Below are 19831 nucleotides of genomic sequence, written 5' to 3' on the forward strand. Positions count from 1 at the left end.
CTTGCTTGTTTTCAGATGCAGTTTTAAATGTTGTACTGTTCATTTTTTTCTTTGTTACTGTTTACACACACAGTTGCTGCGTAAGAACCGTTTGAAATTACAGTTTTTGGTAGCATCTAGTCTTGCACAACGTAAAGATTAAATTACAAACTTGTGTACGTGTCTGTAACACTGTATTTATCTATTTATCTATTTATCAGTTTATCTAACTGTAGTAAGGGCAAGTGCCATTACACTTTTGGTCTGAACTAGAATATTTGCTAAAAGCACCAAACTTGCTACTTAAAAAAATAAAATTAAAAAAAAAAAATGGGGAGACTCAGCAGACAAAAGGTAAAATTTTCCAACCAGCGTGCCCCCTTACACTCAGTTCCACCTTAGATAGTATACTAGTAGTAACAAGTATAGTTAGTAAATAATTAAAACTGGGGAAAAAAACTGTTCAGTTTTAAGCACAGTATTGGTAAGGATGATGGCTGTTTACTTGACATTTTGTTGTTTATCTTGAGTGTGACTGTATGTATAAACTTACAGCCATATTGGGAAAACAAAGGTTGGTTTTAACAGACGCTGTAAAATAACTTTGCTAAGAATAAATATTGTATGTGATGATAATGTAAAACATTTGTTGTACCTATCAATGTCACACTTTTGCATTACTAGCATGAACACATTTCACTCATTTGCCTAGCACACAAAAATCAAATCCCATCCTATTATTACATGGCAGATAACTGACAAGACAAAATCCACTATTTCAAAATGAACTCTTAATTTCCTCTTCCAGAAAATTAGTTCATTTATATTTATCAAGTGCCATTATCAATCAACTTGCATATGTAGTAGTTAATCCACGTTTTACCTTTCCTGCAAATGATTAAAGGCCCAACAAGCCCTGAGGCAGCATCTCTTGGAGCATCTATGTGAGAGTGGTAAACCCTGGTAATGCAGTCTGCATCTCCTTCAGCAGGACCTTGATCTTCTGTCACATCCCACATATAAGTGTACTGGCCTCCAGGCTTCACAGCATCATCTCTTTTTTCAAAACCTTTGGTATTGTCTGGATAAAAAGCACCTGAGGAATGGCACACGGCCAACATTAACATAACGCATTTCACAATACGGTGTCAGAACAGTGCTTTCAAGTTGACTACATGCTGCAATAACAGGGATTGAATACTCGAATAGAGGTAAAACAAATTTTAATTCAGATGGATAGAGCTCTCCCTTCTGCTAGAATTCCTTTACTCGACTTTGAGTTCTGCAGGTGCGCTTTGACAAATAACTTTAAATTGAGTTCTTTATTAAGAGGGCACAGTGTACTTCTGCTAAAGAGACAACAGCTAAAATATTTGTAAAACATTTGTTAAATATTGATCTTGGAATCTATTCTAAAACATTGCATTCCTCTCCAAGGAACACAGGTGTGCCTCAAATAAGAGCAACAGTGGTAAAATTGCAAATATTGTTCTATATATTACCATACAACATGCTGTTCTGCTCCCATAGTGCGTCAATGCCAAGTCACATATTTGGTGTAATGAAAACCCTTTAAAAATATTAGATGTTAAACTAATATTTCACAATTTTTTTCCCCACTGAAAAATTTTCAAAGACTACTTTTGACAGTATCTACTCAATAATTCACACAGTCTTTAAGGCATCTTAATAAAACTTTCAGTGGCTATATTCCAGTGCAGTCTTTCTTGCAGATAATAGTATGGAAAACTACCCAGTGAGGTGCATCTGGCAGAGTGAATTGTCAGGCTACAGCCTCAGGTTTAGATGTCATCATACTACATTCAGTAGTTTTCAAGGAGGAAACTGGAATCACAGTATTTCCTCAGGAGGGACACGCTGCACTTTCTGACAGATGGCACATTCATGGGTTGCTGTATGCATAAAAGATGCTACAAAAACACTCCATAGATTGTCCAGAAGAGAACGCGACTCTTCTACCTGTCAATATGCAAGGACTCCACTAATTTCAGTGAAACTGCAGCAGTGTTTCACAGCTTGAAAGTCTCCCCTATTGCCAACAACTATTGTCTTCACTAATACCAGTAGCATGGTTACAGTACATCTGAAAGAGTGATGGCTAATTTATCTAAGCTGAAGGCATTTGTCTGTTTTAAGGAACTTGTGTATCTTATATCTTGTGTATAATTCAGAATTCTTAATACCGTTAAGAGTTATAACTTATACAAACAGTATTTTCTTTACAACAGCATCGTTTTTTTTTCCTTCAGACATCCCTACATTACCCTTATTTCAGATGGAACGTTGACCTAACATTGCCTTCTACACGAACCCCACTTTTGGCCCAGTATTTCACTCTTGAACAAATACCAGAAGTTCTTAATCAGCTCCTATTTTAAACTGAGTGTGTCTTGTTTCAGAAGATAATTCGCTTAGGCAGTTGTATCTTTGATGACAAAGCTTTTGTTAAATTCTGACACAAAATGGACTCAAGCTTACCTTCGTTTTCCTTTGTATATTTTACACCATGTGGATGCAGTGTGTAGTTTCTGGAAGCAAAGTTTTTCAAGTGAACAACAATGGAATCACCAACTTCTCCTTTAATGATGGGGCCTAAAAAACCCAGCCAGGAAGGTTTCTCAACTATCACATCATATAAAACATCAGTGTACTGAGTGTAGACAGCCTTCTTATAAATGCTTCCTATCCTTTGTGGTCCTCTTTTAAGGAAGACTTCAGCTTGCCTGTAAAGAAAATACACAATATCAGATATTCACTTTATACTTGAACAGTGCTAATTAGCAGATCTCAAACAAAAGCCAAGCCTCCGTAGCACTGTGCACAATCTGCCTTTAGAAGCAAATACATTCACATTTCTGAAGAGTACAGGCACTCAGATAGAGACTAAATGCTACACACCAACTATGAATTTTTTCTATCTATTTTGTAGACTGAAGATAAGGATACTTGACACAATTTTCTGCTGCTTATAAGTCAAACAACAGGTCTTCCTGCTCAACATTTTTGTACGTGCTTCAAGTTCTGCATAATCTTCCAAAGCCAGTTAAAACCAACAAGTATCATGTTATGTTGACTTCACAGTCAGCAAGGAGAAGACTCTTCTTACTAGTGATATACTTCTTCACTCTTCATTTAGTATAGTTCTACTTCATTTTAAAAGCACTGAAAAAATAAAGAGGATGACTATTTTTTTTTCCTGCCCAATACTTTCTTTGGTGCCTCCGATATCTGAGTTTTCTTTATTTATTATTTATGTCTTCAGGGTATCACCTTTCTCCTCACCACACTTATCCTCTATTTCTCATACTGCACAGAGCCTTTCTTGCATGAAACACTCCAGCTGCTGCATCTCCACAAGAAAGAGACCACTGCCAACAACAAACATTTAAAAAGGAAAATTGTGCCCAACAGAAAAATCAGAACAGAAAAAACATGTTAAACTTCTGAGTTTAAAAATGTAAAAGCAGAAGCCTTCCCTTCATCACTGCCACTTGGCTAATTCAAAATAACAGTAGGCATTCACATGATCATTTCCCTACCTCTAATTAATAAACGTTTCATTACGATAAAGTCACAAAAAGAACATTACATTGTACAACATTTTCCATCAGCAGAGAGTCGCAATTTAGTTCTTAAGCAAGTCAGGGAAAAGTAAATACTCCCTTATATGTCAGCCACCAGGTTCACTGACACTAGCACAATTCATTTCACCAACTTCACCAGGTCCTGGTCCTAGCATCTAAAGCAGACAATGCTATTAAATAAAATTCCATCAGTACGAACTACATTACTTACTCTTCTTCTGCAAAACGTTGTCCAGATACGATATCAGTACTACCAGGAGCATAGTCCCATGCTGTCTCTATAATCCCGATGTAATACTCCCTGGTCACTGCCCCACTTCGGCAACAGCAAAAAAACAGCACAACGTTTAGCAAGTACAGCTTCATTCTGCATTCACGAACCTCGTGGAAAGCGTGAAACAGAGAGCGGGTACATGCAATTTCCCTTTATATGGTCTTTCTTTCCCACCTCAATTCCACCCCAATCAGAACACCCCGAATCTTTAACTTTTTAACTCTGCTCAGCAACTTTCTTAGTAGAAGGCAAACGGCTCTTTCACAAGAGGGCTGTAAGTTCAGTAAAGCCAGTACTACATACAGAAAATACTCAAAGCTTCTACAGCACAAACACAATCTACCTTTCACAACCATACCCAGCACCAACCCCTGGGAGCACCGCCACTCACAGCTCTCCAGCCGCACTCTGTGCCACCCATCACCACCACTGAGCTCAGCCAGTAAACCAGTTCTCAGCCCACCTCATCATCCACTCATCTATCCCACACTTTCTCAGCTTCATTACCAGGATGTCACAGGAGACTGTAACAAAACGTTGCTGAAGTCAAGGTAGGCGACACCCACTGCAGTACCTGAAATGGTCCATTCCATCCCACTCGGGCTGAAGCCTTTATTCCTTCCAGGTGCATATTAGGACCAGCCTCCAACACGGGATGAGTGCACTGGAAATTCCAGAGGTGGAGTTTGAGCCAACAGTCCACATTCCTTAAGGAATAACAGAGCAGCAGACAACCTGAGTACACAGTTCTGGAGAAACTTACCCTTGGTTTCAAGAGCAGGCATCTCACCACTCCCAAGTACGGCCACCCAAACAGCACTTCGTGTGGTGATACTCCTAAGCCTTTTCTGTGAGTGGTTCGTGTTCTGACAAGGGCTACAGGTAAACACTTTGTCCATGGTAATTTGGTCTCTGAAACCAATTTTGACAAGTGCTTCTTCAGCATCTGATTGATTCATTCTACTTTCCCTGAAGAAGGAGGGTGCCACGGAGTATGGTGCTCCCACTTTATTTCTGAAGTTCTCATCAGCTCCTGTAGGACCTGTGAAGTAAAGAGGCTTCCCTTATCTGAGCCTATATTCCACACAATCCCACATCTAGAGATCGTGTCCAGATGTAGAGTCCTCAGTGCAGAAGAGACATGGACCTGTTGGATCACATCAGAGGATGGCCACAACAAAAAAAAAAAAAACAGAACCAAGGGATCAAACAGCTCTCCTCCAAGGACAGGCTGAGAGCTGGGGCTGTTCAGCCCGGAGAAGTGAAGGCTCCAAGGCGACCTGGTAACAGCCTTTCAATATCTAAAGGGGAGCAAAAGGAAAGAACAAGGGAAAAATTAGGTTAGATATGAGGAAAATATCTTCTATAGTAAGGGTGGTGAGGCAGTGGAACAGGTTGCCCAGAGATGTGCTGGATGCCCTGTCCCTTCCAAGGTGAGGTTGGATCGGGCTCTGATCTAGCTGTGAACATCCCTGTTCCTTGTGGGGAGTCGGACTAGATCATCACAAATGGTTCCTTCCGACTCCAAGGAGTCTATGGTGTGACAGCTGATGCCATGAGGAACGGCGACACAAAGGACGTCAATGGCCTGGTGAGCAATCAGGGCAGGCAGGGAAGTCTGAGTGCTCAACAGCTCTGGAGACACTCAGCAAGCAGTCCAACCAGGAAGATCCACATCAGCACAGAGCCTGTCCATGGCAGTCCCAGTATTCAGCAGACCAGAGGCCTTGTTTCATCACACTGCTGGGTCCCATAGCTGCGGAGCTAGCTATTTAACAGGAGTCAGGGGGTGGAAGGAAGGGGGGCGCTGGGTATCATACAGATTAGGAAACTAAGAGCATCCCCTGACAGTTGGGATGGAGATCTGGGCTGATCCTGAAAAAGTGGTCCAGAAGAGGGAAATCTTTCCTCTGAATACATTTCCTATAAATACAAAGCAAGATCTGCAAGAAACAGAAAAAAACATAGGACCTCAGGGTGGTCAGCCACAGCATGCTCTGAGCTCCATGCCCTGGCATCTGTTACAAATTCATAAGGGAGATCGAGGAGAGAAGCAGACAAAACAGGAACAGAACACTTGTGTTCAGTGTGCTCAAGTAGTGGAGACTGCATTGCACTAAGTGAGGACAAAGAAAAGGGCCTCTGGGGCCCAGAGATTTTCTTAAGCTCAGGTCCCAGCCTGATGGATGCACCACACTCTATCACCAGTCACATCGCTTATTGGGCTAGAAGAACAGAGCCCAGGAAGCCCCTTGTGACCCCCACTCCATCTTTAAGTGAGCTTCCAACAGCCATCACAAAACCCACCTGCATACAAGTGATGCATGAACAGGGGGCTCATGAGGGGCTCCATTGCCTGCTCCAAAGATTTCACAGAGCTTAAACCACTAACTGGAGGAGCCCCAGAAACCCTTAAATCCCATCGAGCTGCAAAACAGAACGAGATCCAAAGAGACACAGAACGTAATTTAAATACGTGCCCTTAAACAACACTCAGCACAGGTGGAATTAATACGTGGCACAGGAGACAAGAGGGGACATGGGGAGAGGACACAGGGAGGACACAAAGACACAGGTGGATGCAAGGACACAGTGGAAGGGGACACAGAGGGTACATGTCATTAAACGGGTTGGGACAATGTGGTAGCAGACAAACCAAGTTTGGAGCCTCAGGTTGGAGATTATGCAGTAAGAATCACCAAAGAGGGAACAGAGACTTCCTGAGAAGTATTGAGTTCAAAAAGAGCTGCAAAGAAGATCTGGAGAACACAGAATCCCTTTATGGAAAAGAGCATCAGCTCCAGACATTTCCAGAGTTGCAATGCACAGCCAACCAGCGTTACCTCAGGGCTGATTGGTGCATTCCAGAAATGAGATAAGAGCAAAAGAAAGGAATGAATATCAGTCCCTGCCTTACCAGTTCAGAGAAAGGGAGATACCCCCTTCACTTCCCCCAGAAAACAATTGAAGGGCACCATAAAGACAGGCAAAGCAGATAGAGCTACTCTAAACCAGCTTAGGATCCCCGCAGAAAGGAAAAGATCAAAACCCTACAATAAAGAAAGAATTGCTTACCTCCTTCCAAGAACCAGAGCCCCCCAACAACCCCTGGGAGGGGTTCACTGGGAAGAGACACTGCCTGTGGGGCTGCCAGCTTTCAGATGAGGTGAGGGAGGGCTGGAGCCAGGCTCAGCCCCATCTGCTCCCACAGCTGCGTTGCTTCCACCTGTGCTTGCAGGGCTGCACCCCTCGCCAGGTGCTCCATCACTGCTTCAGGCTGTGATCTCAAATTTCCCATAAAGGCATGAAGAAAAAAAAACCAACACCAGCAGCCAATTGGGTCTGCCTGTGTGGCAAGGGGAGCTTTACTGATGGGCGAGCTAGGATGGCCCATGTATTTTGATTCCAGTCTGTCCCCAATGACCATTGGTGACATTTCTAATAGATAGGGGAGCACAGACTTCAATACTGATACAGCGAGGTGCTGAGAAGCTGCACGTGCAGCACAAGGGCTGAGATGAGCGGCATCAATGGAGCGAGTGCTGGCTGCCCAGCTGCCGGGCTCAGCTTACGGCTCCCCAGGGTGAAATGCGCGTCATCTCCTCACACAGCAACTAAAGGCCACTGTGACATTATTGGAGGGTTTGGTGTCCTCAGTGGGTGAACCTGGCACCTGCCTTTGTGGCAGCACGTGGCCTTTGGGCTCCAACAGCAACACAAACCCCACAGAAACAGGGAGGCTGCAGTGCATCCTTCCTGCAGCCCTGCGCTCCTTGAGCCAGAGATCGCTGATGTGCTGCAGTGCCCCATTGCTGCTGCGGCTCGACACGGGATTGCTGAAGTCGCTGCAGATGGAGAGAAAAGACAGATCATCTCCAGAAAGCACTGCCCGTACAACTTGCCCACGTGCGTGGGGCACGAGCCCCATTTTGGGGGCAATGACCCCCACTTGCAGGGCACTATCCCCCCCCCCCAATGTCACAGCTGTGCACCGAGGGCACCATCACCCCACTGCGCATGGCCATTAACTCGTCCCAGGACTCCACGCATCCCACAGGCATCCCTGTCCCCGTCCTCAACCCCACAGTGACATCAGCAAGGAGCAAAGTGGGGCAGAGGACATAGGGGGACTTGAGGGGACATGAGAGGGCATATGGGGACACAGGAACGTGTGAGGACATGGGTTTGATGTGTGGGGTCAGAACTACAGAGGTGAGATGAGGTGACACGTAGAGGTGACACAGGGAGGTGGCAGGCCGTGCCAGGAGGTGCCGGTGCCATTTGAGCAGCATTGTGGGGCAGATGAGCAGCACCAGCCCAACCTGGGGGCGATGGTGATGTTCCAGGATGAGGAGCTGATATTGGTCTTCCAGCAGGTAGGAATTTGTTATCCATACTGTACTTCTTTGGCTGTTTTAAAATCAGTGATTGTATGCAGTCTGATCCCATGTCTTTGAAAAGTGTGGTTTAAGGATCGTCAGCTGAGAAGATCAGCAGAACATGGGGCCATTGCAGGGAGAAGGCATGGGGAAGGAAGTGAGGAAAGCAAGGAGAAAACCTGAAAAAGGAATGGGTGAAGAAAGGGGGCAAGACATAGGGGAATGAAGGGGAATGGACAGAATAGCTGTAGAGCAGCCTAAAAAGCAGCAAGAAGCTCTGGGAGGACTGTAGTGTGCCAGATTCTGTATCGGGTGTGTATCTGTGTGCATATGTTGCCATTACCTGCTTGGGTCAGGGTTCTTGTCAGTTCTGAGCTCCTGCAGTGGGAAGAGCTCGAGCAACTGGTGCAGTCGCTGCAGACCTGTGGGATGGGGGAGTTTTTGATAAGGACAGCCCTGCAGCCCGCAGCTGGACAAATTTGCTCTGTGTGCCCAGACTGGGAGCTGTACAGTGCCCGGCCGCACTGCTCCAGCTCAGAGCCCGCTGCCTGCAGCTGCATCTTTGCTTCCTTCCCTCCTGCCCAGAGCCTTGAGGGTGCTCCCACAGTCCCCTGCCCACCCCCAAAATGTCAGAGAAGACAGCTGGCAGCGAGCTGCAGGAATCCCAGCACCCTGTTTTCCTTCTGCCTGCAGCTCTCTCCTCCTCTGCCACACAGGGCTCCAGCCTGCGAAATGGGAATGGTCAGGGGGAAAGGGAGTGCTGGCAGGAGCAACTGCTGCAGCTGGCCGGGGAGGGTCTGCGTACCCTGTGCCCTTCTGGGCTATCTGTCCAGCTGCAGGAAGACCAGGGTAGGGCAGCTGAGAAGCTGCCCCCATCAGAGGGGGGAAAAGCTGTCCTTCCACAGAGACATTCCTCTCACAGCCAGATGCACCCACACAACTCTTGGGCCATCTTGCCAATGGCAGCTGTGACACATCAATTCTTTCTAGGCAGGTGAATTAATTTTTTCCATCTGTAAACTTAGGGGAAGAACTGCAGTTTTTGTTAATCTTTGTAGGAACGCTGTAATGGTCCACACAGAACTCAAAGCTGCAGCTTTGTGCTAGATCTGGCTGCTTAGACTTGCTAGGACCTAAAACTTCCCATTTTATGGCATGAAAAGAACAAAAAGCCAAAAATGAAACCCGCAGTGAAAGAAATGTCCTTGGAAAAAAATACATGGAAGTATAAACAAGACAGAGGCTGAGCAAACATTAACACGGCCCGGTGCTTTCTGCCAATGGGCTCTAATTCCGTTATCATTAAATTTGCTGGGCAGTTGCATTTTGGTATTTGAACATTTAGAAACAATGCAACAGACGCTGGCAAAAAGAAAAAAGAATAAAAAAAAAAAAAACAACTCCTTTTTTACAACTATTTATATGCACTTGGCACAGCTCTCCTGGGTTTGGAGTAGTTTCCCTCTTTCTTCTTCGTCTTTCCCCCCACAACCCCTCCACTTCGAACTTCGTGCTCCTCTCCCGTCCTCACAGCACACCGGATCGCCAGGCACTGCGCCGCCGCTCCCCCAGTCCCGTCGGAAAAGTTCTTTCCGCGGTCTCTGCTGCCACCTCGTGGCCAACGCGCGGAACGGCCGCTGTCTGCCGCCGAGTCCTGCCAGCAGCACAACGCATGTGCCTACAAATGCGGAAGTGGCGTTTTAACCGCTCTGCGCAGCTAATCCGCCACTCTCTATGGTGATCAGTCCTCCAGCTAATAGCGAACATGCGCCCATCAACTTAACAATAGCAATTTTTTCGAAACACCACTACAGGTACGGGCAAGCAGCCGATTCTCGGACCGCCGGCTCAGCAATCTTCTCCCCCTTCTAATCCAGGATGCCCCTCATTTATTTCCGCCGTTTTATGCCCAAACCCACCAAGGAACGGAGCGGTTGGGCTCACAGCTGCTCCACAGCACTTCGTGCCACGCAATTTGCTCGCCACCCCGGTGAATTAGCGAACGCCCCTTCCAGCCCCAGCCCCGCACCGTCCCCCAGCCGCGTAAAAGCCCTCGCAGCGACAGCGGAACGTGAGCAGCTCGGGGATTCGCTGTCGCGGTACCGGCGTGCAGCAGCACCGACTCCACAGCAATCCGGGACCAGAAGTCTCAGGAAAGCAATACGCATGAGCGAATCAGGGCACTGCTTCACTCCAGCGCCAGTCCCGGCACAGAACTGCGCATGTGCCGGTATCGGCTCGGCGCTACTCTCGGCACCGCACTGCGCAAGCGCCGCTGGCGGCATCACGTTGCAGACCTGTAAGTAAGCTGCTCCCAGCTGTCCTTGTAGAGCTGCAGTCCTCGCCAGGTGCTCAGTCACTGCTTCAGGTCGTGACCTCACAGCTCCCATACAGCCGTGAGGCAAAAAAAAAAAAAAGTAAAATGAATGTCTGCCAAGGGTGGTTTATCAATGGATGAGCTGCGATGGCCCATGTGTGTGGATCACAGTCTATCCTGAAAGACATTTCTAGCAGATAGGGGAGCAGACATTTTAGTACTGACACATAGCCCTCGGTCCCTAGGAACCTCCAGTGTATTCCAGTCTACCCCATCAGATACCTGGAGCCCCCCTGGGTTCTGCAACGCATCTGTGGGTCAACCCCTGTACTCAAAGTCACACGAGTGCCCCTCAGTGAGAAACACTCAGCTCCAACCATTGCCCATCAGGACCACATGGAGCAAAAGAGTCACCCCTTCCAAGACCCCCAGTGTGTGCATGTTTGAACCTGGAGGACTTCTACCATAGCGATGAGGGGCACAGAGCAGAGACAGCAGAGCAATGTTCTGCACAACTGCAGTTGCAGTGGTGTGCAGGACAGTGCCCTCTATGGGCCCCCGGGTCCCTGTGCCCCCCACAGACCCCACAGCATGGTCCGCACAGCCCTCCACGGGGCCTGAGATTCTCTGTGAACCCAAATACCTTCCATGGTGCCCTGCATACCTCTCATCCCCTTTTGGACCCCCATGGTCCTCCACAATCCCCTATAGACCCCCACATCCCTCATTTCCCCTACTGACTCCCATGTCCCCTATGATCCCGTGCTCCACTATGGTCCCTGTGCCATTCTGTGCTCACTGAAGTTCCCCACAGACCCCAAAGTCCCATACAGACACAACAATGGTCCCCCACAGTCCCCACAGACTCCCATGGTTCCCTATAGACAAGTCCCGCCGATCCCTGTGCCCCACTTTTGTGGCCCCCTTAGCACCCCACAGCACCCACCCCCACCCTACATCCCCTTCTGCTGTGGGGTGGAAGGAAGTGGTGGCCCCAAGGTGTGGCCCTCCTCACAGTGGTCCTCATGGGCACGGTGCTAGGGGGGTGAGGGGAGTTGCAGCATGGGGGTTGTGGGGGAGACATGGAGACACTGGAGTAGTGATGAGAGATGCACGGCGCTCTGCCTGGTGCAAGACATGATGTGCTCTGCAAGGCCTTTCCATGGAGACCTCAGATCCGTGCTCAAACTGCATTCAAAGCAACCCAGTGCCCTTTGCTGCTTGTACTCACAGGTATTGGTGCCAGGAGTTGCTGCACTAAAAGGACATTTTGTCAGCAGCGTGACGTTAAAGGTATCCTATGCTCTCAGTCATTCAAAGCATCCTTGCAAATGTTTTTATTGAGGGAAAGGTTTCATTGACGCCATACGTTGTTTTATGGAAAATGAAACAGTTGAATTGTGTAACTCAAGCCCATTTTCATTTCCTCCTGACCGCAGTGCACTTCATGTTGCTCCCGTTGCCCTGCAGCCCTGTTGTGGCTTAAGCCAGCGGGGGGCTCAGCACCACACAGTCCTTCGCTGACTCCTCTCTTCCCCGTGGAATTGGGTGGAAAGAGAAAAGTAGAACTAATGTGTTGAGATAAAACCGTTTACTAAGATAAAAAGATAGTAGTTACGTATGTACATATCTATGAATATATATACATATGAATAAATTACAAGTGATGTACAAGCAATGGCTCACCACCCGCCAACCAATGTCCAGCTAGCTGTTTACATCAGCTGTCTTCATTCTCTTCCCTCCCAGCCTCTTGCTGAGAGCTTTGCTGAGAATGGCCTTGGCTCTGTGCAACTTTGCTTATCAGAATCTGTAAACATCAGAGTGTTATCAGTGTGATTTTTCTCCTAGAGCCCAAACATACCATCATACCAGATACTCTGAAGAAAATCCCTCCACCTGAGACTAAGGCAGCCCCCCAGTGTCCGTGCAGTGAGCCATGTGGGGCTGCAGGCGGTGCATTTCCCTGGCAGCGTCAGCCAGGGGAGCTGGGGAGGTTTTGCCGATCAGCTTGGATGCTGCAGCACTGCTGTGCCTGTCCAAGCGGTGTGCTGCATGCCCTCTGAGCAACGAAGCAGCATTTCATCAACAATGTGCCATACTAACTCCTGGAACCAGATGCATTTGCCTCTCTGAGGCTGGGTTTACCCCACGACCTCTTCTTGCAGTAGCTGCTCTGAATTTCACTGTAGGCATGCAAGCAGACGTGCTTTTCCCCCTTTTGTTCTGTCCCACGGTACTTGCCCCGTGGTTTGTAGAAGAAGGAGCTGATGGAGTCAGCAGTAGATTCTGTTGATTTGCCCTCTGGTGCTTCATGCCTGGAGCTCACTGCTGCACAGCAGAGTGCACGTGTGTTTATCCCAGGGCTGCAGTAAACGGATGGCATAGCAGTGAGCAGCACCTAGTGGACTCTGCAGAGGATGGCTTTGCAGAAGGAGCAGGAGTGCCTGCGTCCACCTGTGTCCTCGGATCCATTCGGGCAGTGGTGCAACAGCTGAGGGCACAGTGACTGCATGCAGGTCTCGGCTTGGAGCTGCTATGTGGCACTTACTGCCCAGCCGTGTGCCCGGCAAAGCATAGAGGTGACATTTGTCTTGTGGCTTTTCCCTTCTTTGCTAAATTATGCAAACCTACTGACCAGCTCTTTCTCTCTGCCTGCTCCCTTGGTGCAGCTTTTGCTCACGGAAGAACAGAGCAAAGTGACAAGAATCAGCTGCGAGTTCAAGGTACTGGTCTACCTTGTCCTGATCTCTTGCCAGGTACGTGCCACGCTTTGTCCCTCCACGTGGTTTAATAGCCTGTGTTGAACTGTGTTTTGAACCGTGTTTAGTAACACAGCCCCATCCAGTTTTGATGGGACACTGGTCATGTGTAGGTTTTTTCCGCTTCCCTCCAGCTCAGCTCTCGGAAGGATGTTGTCTGTAGTGCTGTGACCAGCTGGTCTTAAGGAGACCAATCCCTTAGGCAGAGCCCGACCCCCGGTTTGTGCAGAGCTGCACAACGTGACCACAAGCACGCGTGCTTCGGCTGTGTGAGTGTGCTGCCCGACAGCTGTGGGGAGCACAGCACAGTCCCCATCTGCTAGCAGAGGGATAGCCACTTGGTCAAATGCTGCCTAGTAGGCTCTCATTTGAATTGACTGAAGAAAGTGACTGTTTCTAGAACATCTGCCTATGCCAGTGGATAACTGAGGGTAGTTCTGAAGAAGTCTCTCAATAGAGTGGTGTGTGAACAGAGAAAAGATGAGGGTGTTTCTTTTCATTCCAGCCAGTCGTGCCTGCTGTGATGGGCGTCGCGTGCAGCGAGATCAGCTGTGGGCCTGACATGGCACGGATGGAGGTAGAGTATGAAGCTCTGATTGGTCTTTGTTCCCTGACTTGAGCCAGCAGAGTGAGCCACAGGTGTGCTCTCCTGCTTTTCAAGGGAGGCAGAGTCCTTCCAACTCAATCGGTGTCACTGAAAAGCTGCCTTAAAAGCTTCATGTCCTTGCTGCGGGCATCTAGATGGCCGTGGAAGTCATAGTACCGACAGAATCAGATCCAGCGTTATAAAGGTGCAGAAACATTTTCCCCGTCCTGCCTGGATGTTGTCACCCAAAGACAAAGTGTTGTTCTCATATTCAGCAAATTAAAGGAAGCTGGCACTTGTAGTGAGCCAAGAATGGGTCAGTGGCCCAGCTGCTGTGTCCAGTGACCTCTGGCTGAGGTCTCCAGCAATAGGTGGGAGAAAGTGAGCAGACTCTTACACTCCTCTTTGGGAAGGCAGTAGTGCAAGCGTGGCAAGTTTATGAAACTGCTGGAGCCGTCTTGGTTGCGGTGTTTGTCCTCTTCTGATTTTTCCCTTGAAATAGCTGCAGGAACAACAAACATTGTCTGCTCCTCAGTGTTTGGTCTCCCTGCTGGTTGAACGGCTCACGAGAGCTTGCTTTGTGCTTGCAGTGGCACCATTTGCACCTTGTAAACTGCAGCCATGGCTTCGGTTTCCTTCTGAACGCTCACCTAGCACCTTAAACAATCGACCTCCGTGGACAAAGAGCGCAGGAAAGGATGGGGCAAAATGGGCACGGCCACCTGTCTGGGCCAGTGCCATTGCTGATTAGTCTGGATAGAGAGATGCATCTTGGCATTACCTGGCGAGTGCCTGCTGCACACCAGGAACAGAAACAGCTGTTCTTAGCCTTGCCGTTCCTTCTTATGTGCCCATGATAAGGACCGAGTGCATTTCCTGCAGCTTTCCCTGCAGATGTACTCCTCACCCTGAAATCCTCCTCATTGCCCTCAGCTCCTCACCATGGCCTGTGCTCTCTGTTTCAGACTGAGAACAACGGGAAGCCCCTGCTGGTCCGTGAGGAGTCATCTCTTAATATCCCAGCTATTGCTGCTGCCCATGTTATTAAGAGATACGTTGCCCAGGCACCGGGTGAACTCCCCTTGGAGGTAAGCAGTTAAGGGCATTCCTTGTTGTCATGTACAGAAGAGTATAACATGTGAAGCTATCAGGAATATTCTCAGACACCTTCAGAGTGTTTGGTGAGGTGAAGCCCGGAAGATTCAGTTCCTGAATAGACTTGCACTAGGTTGGATGCAGGGAGGAGTTCAGCCATCTCTAAAATATGGCTCTACTTGGCATTTGAATCTTCTGTTCAGACAGAAGAGATACGTGCAGAGATTTGGCCCAGTCCTCCTGTGCTTACGACTGGACTTGGGGAAATCCTAGGAAGGCTTGGGATGGAAGGGAGCTCAAGGATCATCAAGCTCCACGCCCCCTGCCTCAGGATGGGCTGCCTGCGTCCACATTTAATGTGGGACTGGACCAGGCTGCCCAGGGCCCCATCCAGTCTGGCCTTGGACTCCTCCAGGGTTGGGGAAAATCCATTTTGGTACGCATTTGCTCATCATGTTCTTCCTGTTTTGACGTGCTCTGTAGAATGTGTTGTGCTCGGCCTCGTCCAATGGAGGCAAGCCTAAAATGAACTGGTTTCTTCCTTTTGTTGTGCAGTGCCAAAGAAGCGCGGCAAGTTCCTCACCTTCCTTCGTTCCGTGGTGAAGGCCCGCCCAAAGCAACGGAAAGAGCGGGAGGTGGAGAAGGAGAGGGTGTTTGGCCGTGACCTGGGAGAGCATCTTCTCCACTCTGGTCGTGATGGTAAGGGACAGCCCATTCCTGAGAGCTTCCCTGTTTGGGAACCTAAAGTTGAAAGGGAGATGGTATCTAGCAAGGGGCAGGTTGATACCAGTGGAGAAAGGGGGAATGGGAGTTGACGACTGAAAGATAAAGTGAGTAGGTGATGGCTGCAAGGGAAATGCTCCTAAGGGACAAGCACATTTGTATTTGCTTAAAACAAAACCTGTAAGCCAATCCCACACTAGCCTGGGAAAAAAGGAAGGCATTTGGCCAAAGAGAGTGTCCTGCATCAGTTTCCCGCTCCTTCTGGGCGTGAGATTTTCCACCTCCATTCCCGTGGGAGCTGTGATGGGACTTGCAATGTCTGCGGCTTCCCCGGAATTACTTTCTCCAGGCTGATTCCTAGGTCCTGGCATTTCTGGAATGCAAAGAACACATCTCTGTCCAGTCTCCTCAGCAGCTCCTGCAGAGGTGTCTCTGACAGCTGTCCCCTTCAAGGAAGAACACAGCAGTAGCCTGGCTGGGCTTAGTGGATGGGATGTGACGGGAGCGCAGCCTGAGCCAGGACTTGAATGAGGAGCTCCAGTAACCGCCGGCACGTGTTCTTTAGTACCCCAGGTCCTCCAGAGCTGCGCCGAGTTCATCGAGCAGCATGGCGTGGTGCAGGGGATATACCGCCTGTCCAGCGTGGCGTCCAACGTCCAGAGACTGCGGTAAGAGTGCTGCGACTGACAGACACAGCTGCCAGCAGGGGCACGTGCCCTGTTGCGGGCGTTCAGAGGCCTGCGGGCAATGCCTTAGCACAGAGAAAAGGTCTCCTTTGGGAACATCCCATCCAGCACGGCTGACGTGGTGCTGGTGGCCGAGTGTTTGTGTTCTCCTGTACATCAGGAAGCCCTTCCAACTCTTGATTGCATTGGGTGTGGCTTCTGACTTGCTTTCCTCTTTCTCAACCGTTTTCGTGTCCTTCTCTGCAGCCAGGAATTTGAGTCTGAGCAGGTTCCTGAGCTAACCGTCCGCGACGTTCACAGCGCGAGCTCCCTCTGCAAAATGTACTTCAGGGAGCTCCCGAACCCCCTGCTGACCGACCAGCTGTACAAGTTCTCGGTAAGCACAAGGCAACGCCTTTCCTTTCCCTCTTCCCTGGGCCTCTTGGGAGATGGCTGCAGCAGTGCCCCAGCTCTCAGGCCCTTCTTCTGTTAGCCCCATGGGGTTTACTCGCATGTCTTTGCCACATCCTGCATCGTGCTGATGCCACTTCTGGTGGTTCCCAGAGATGGTTATTTCCATATTCACAATGCTTGCGAGAATTCCTGGTTGGTTTTTTTTTGTTTGTTTTGTTGTTGTTGGTTTTTGTTTTTTTGCTATTCCCCAACTATTTCTGGAATGCGATTAATAGCCAAGTGTACTTGGAGATGAATGCCCCCTGTGAGGAGCTGAGCTGCCCAACCAGGCTGTAAACTGGCCCAGTGCTTGGACTCCTTGGCTTTGGTGGCAGCAACTGCGTGCCGCTATGTTCCCCAGAGGCCTCTTGGAAGGCCTAAAATCTTTCCCTGTGCTGACCAGCAGCGCGCTGTGCCCATGGTTCCCGACCCTGCGGCAGGTATCTCGCCTGATTTGTGTCTCAATCCCTTTCTGCCCTTTTCCAGGATGCTGTTGGTGCCACTACGGAGGAGGAGCGGTTGGTCAGAATGCGGGACGTCATCCAGCAGCTGCCCGCTCCTCACTACAGGTCAGTGCTGCCCTCAGCCTGCTGAGCTCAGCCCTGCTGCACTTCAGAGGGCATTGGTGCGATTCCAGGCTTTGTCTCACGTGAGCAACACGATGCCTGGGTGTGCTGAAACACTGCATGGGGTTAATTGATGGGGTCAGTTCCTGGGCACGGGGGCACGCTTGGTGCAGCTGATGGCTGTGGCTGTGCTGGTGCTGCAGCGTGGCACTTGGTCAAGTTAGATCTACTTCATCTTCAGTGACAGTAGCAGAAATAACAACTAGTGTGAATTGAGGTTTGCTTTGTGAGTCACAGCACAACATGCTGGCTGGTGCTGAATGTTTGGCGCTCTGTCACAAACATGCACGCTAAGAAGTCAGCCATTGTGTGGGCTCCAAACCTCCTAAGGTAAACTTCTTCTGTTTCAACAGTGTGCTTACATCTCTTCTCCAGAAAAAAAGCAATTCTTCCATTTTCTCTATCAAATATGCTCTTCTACTGTAAAATCCGTAGTAAGAGGCTGACAGCAGAGCAGGAGCCTGGACTGTTCTCCAACCCCACGTGGGCACAATTTCTAGATGAGCATTGCTGCTCTCTTGTTTAGATGGGACTGGTGTGTTCTTGATCAGCCAGGAGAACTTCTTCAGTGGCATCACTGATTGCCCACTGCGGAAGTCTCCAGAGAACAAATGTGACAGCTTTGGGCTGCAGTAATTCAGACCTGGGGAGGTGATCTTGGCTGAATGACTTCTAAAACCTGCCTTTTCTACAGGTCACAGCAGAGCAAGTCTGCCTGCGCCAGCGGGAGAGCTGCCTGCATGGAACTGCAGATGCAGTCGGCTGTGGTGGAATTCATCATCAACCACACAGACGTCCTCTTCTGCTCCACATCTGGACCTGACATCGCAGATGGAGCAGGTGAGTGTCTTCCTCCATTAGCTTTATCTTGGTCAGACACCTGGATCAAATGCAGGCCTTCTCCAAGATCTTTGAAATACGCTTTTACTGTCGAGGGGACAGCAGACTTCTGGGCTTAGGTTAGAATATGGCGTCCAGTTGCTGGATGCTGAGAATGAGCAAGCCCAAACTTGACTTTGACACTGTTCTCGTGTAATTACGATGTTTTGCATGCAGGTGAAGCTTGATTAACATGTGGCAGCAAAGCTTTCTGAGTTCACCATACCTGCTTTCTAGGGTTTTTGTTTGCCTGTTTCGACACAGTGAGCTGCTCCTAATTATGACTGCATCCTTTGCCATAGACACACCTCTGAGCACATGGTTATTTTGAGCTGCTCTTCTTGCAGCAGCTTGGTTAAGCAAGTCTGAGGAAAACACAGCAGCTCCCCCGGACCTGTGATGGCTGTGCTGCAGCTTTCTGATCCTGGCTCTCACCTGTGGTTTTCCCTTACAGGGCACAGTTCTCTTTCAGGGCCCCAGTCTGTGCAGGCATCTTCTCCTGCCACAGAGTTGCTCACCCTGGAGGAGGCGCAGGCACGGAGGCGAGGCCACAGCAGCTCTCCTGTCATTGTGACACAGAGCAGGGACATAGAGGTGGAAGAAGGCCCCACAGCTGTACAGGGGAAATTCCACACAATCATTGACTTTCCATCTGAAATGTAAAGAGGACTTCCTTTTCCAGCAACTTTCATCATTCTGTCATCGTTTGGGTAGGTTTTGTTTTTCTTTTTTCCCCATTATTTCTAGTGCCAAAACTTGTGGAAACCAAATTAAACTGATGGTGCCTGAAGTGTTGCAGTGAATCTCCACTCCCTTTGCACTGTGAGATTCAACTAACATTGAGTTGCCCGCCGGGCTCAGTTTAGCCTCACAACGGTGCCGTTCCTTCCTTGCTGGGCAGGCAGTGACGAGATGCACAAAGCCACGCTGACGTCTACCCTGGCCTGTGCTGGCTGTACCTGGAAACGTTGGGGTTTTCCAGATTTCAGGGCCTCGTGCCTGATGGGAAACCATCCTCTGTGGCCAACCGCCAACTGCAGCGCCATCCCAGGGAGCCCTCAGAAATAGAAATCATAGTGCTGGCAGGTAAGGGTGCAAATCCAGCTTTCAACGCCTTGCTTTTCAGCGACATAGAATTTGTGCTTTCAGTGGACTTGCACCTCCTTCTAGCGTTCCAGCCCATACGTAACAACAACTTCAGTTAACTCCTGACTTTCCCAAATGAGTCTCTTGTTAAGCCAAGATCTGGACCTGCACAAGGATCACTTTCAAGACAGTGGCACTGTTGCTAAAGCCTATTTACTTCTTTCCACCGTCACTACATAACCAAATGTCAATGACCACTGTCATAATTCAGCCTGTCACTTCTCGGTTTTGTTTCCTTAGGGGGGGCGAGGAGACCGCAGGATTCTTTGCTCAGCTGACAGCACTGACTTAATTAACAGCTATTGCTGACTTCATTCTTTGTTGTTGTTTAGAGCTGGCCAG

At 48.9% G+C, this 19831-nt stretch overlaps 1 protein-coding gene across 3 annotated transcripts; it reads right to left on the reverse strand.

Moving 5' to 3' along the window:
- Positions 1-809: 809 nt before the first annotated feature.
- LOC125696135 (ferroxidase HEPHL1-like) lies at positions 810-10432 on the reverse strand. 3 transcript variants are annotated; one of them, XM_048951422.1, is made up of 7 exons: positions 10157-10432; positions 8581-8659; positions 4622-7703; positions 4433-4522; positions 3796-3965; positions 2479-2723; positions 810-1075 (listed from the first exon to the last, which is right to left on the reverse strand). In XM_048951422.1, exons 3-7 carry the CDS (start codon positions 4802-4804, stop codon positions 810-812), a joined length of 954 nt encoding a protein of 317 aa, XP_048807379.1. In that variant the 5' UTR covers positions 4805-7703; positions 8581-8659; positions 10157-10432. The 3 variants fall into 3 exon arrangements, with proteins under 3 accessions (XP_048807379.1, XP_048807380.1, XP_048807381.1); XM_048951423.1 differs by having other exon boundaries at positions 3796-3900; positions 4433-4565; positions 6934-7703; positions 9776-10432; XM_048951424.1 differs by lacking the exons at positions 3796-3965; positions 8581-8659; positions 10157-10432 and having other exon boundaries at positions 4622-4633.
- Positions 10433-19831: the final 9399 nt, after the last annotated feature.

This window comes from Lagopus muta, chromosome 7, assembly GCF_023343835.1.
Source record: "Lagopus muta isolate bLagMut1 chromosome 7, bLagMut1 primary, whole genome shotgun sequence".
NCBI lineage: Eukaryota > Metazoa > Chordata > Aves > Galliformes > Phasianidae > Lagopus > Lagopus muta.

Excerpts from the sequence above, each read along its gene's own strand:
- LOC125696135 (XM_048951422.1), bottom strand. The coding sequence starts at position 4,804 with ATGCTGAAGAAGCACTTGTCAAAATTGGTTTCAGAGACCAAATTACCA. Across the intron at positions 3,966-4,432 it reads GATGGAATGGACCATTTCAG|GTTCGTGAATGCAGAATGAA; the intron begins GTACTGCAGTGG and ends GCTTTCCACGAG. Across the intron at positions 1,076-2,478 it reads ATATACAAAGGAAAACGAAG|GTGCTTTTTATCCAGACAAT; the intron begins GTAAGCTTGAGT and ends GCCATTCCTCAG.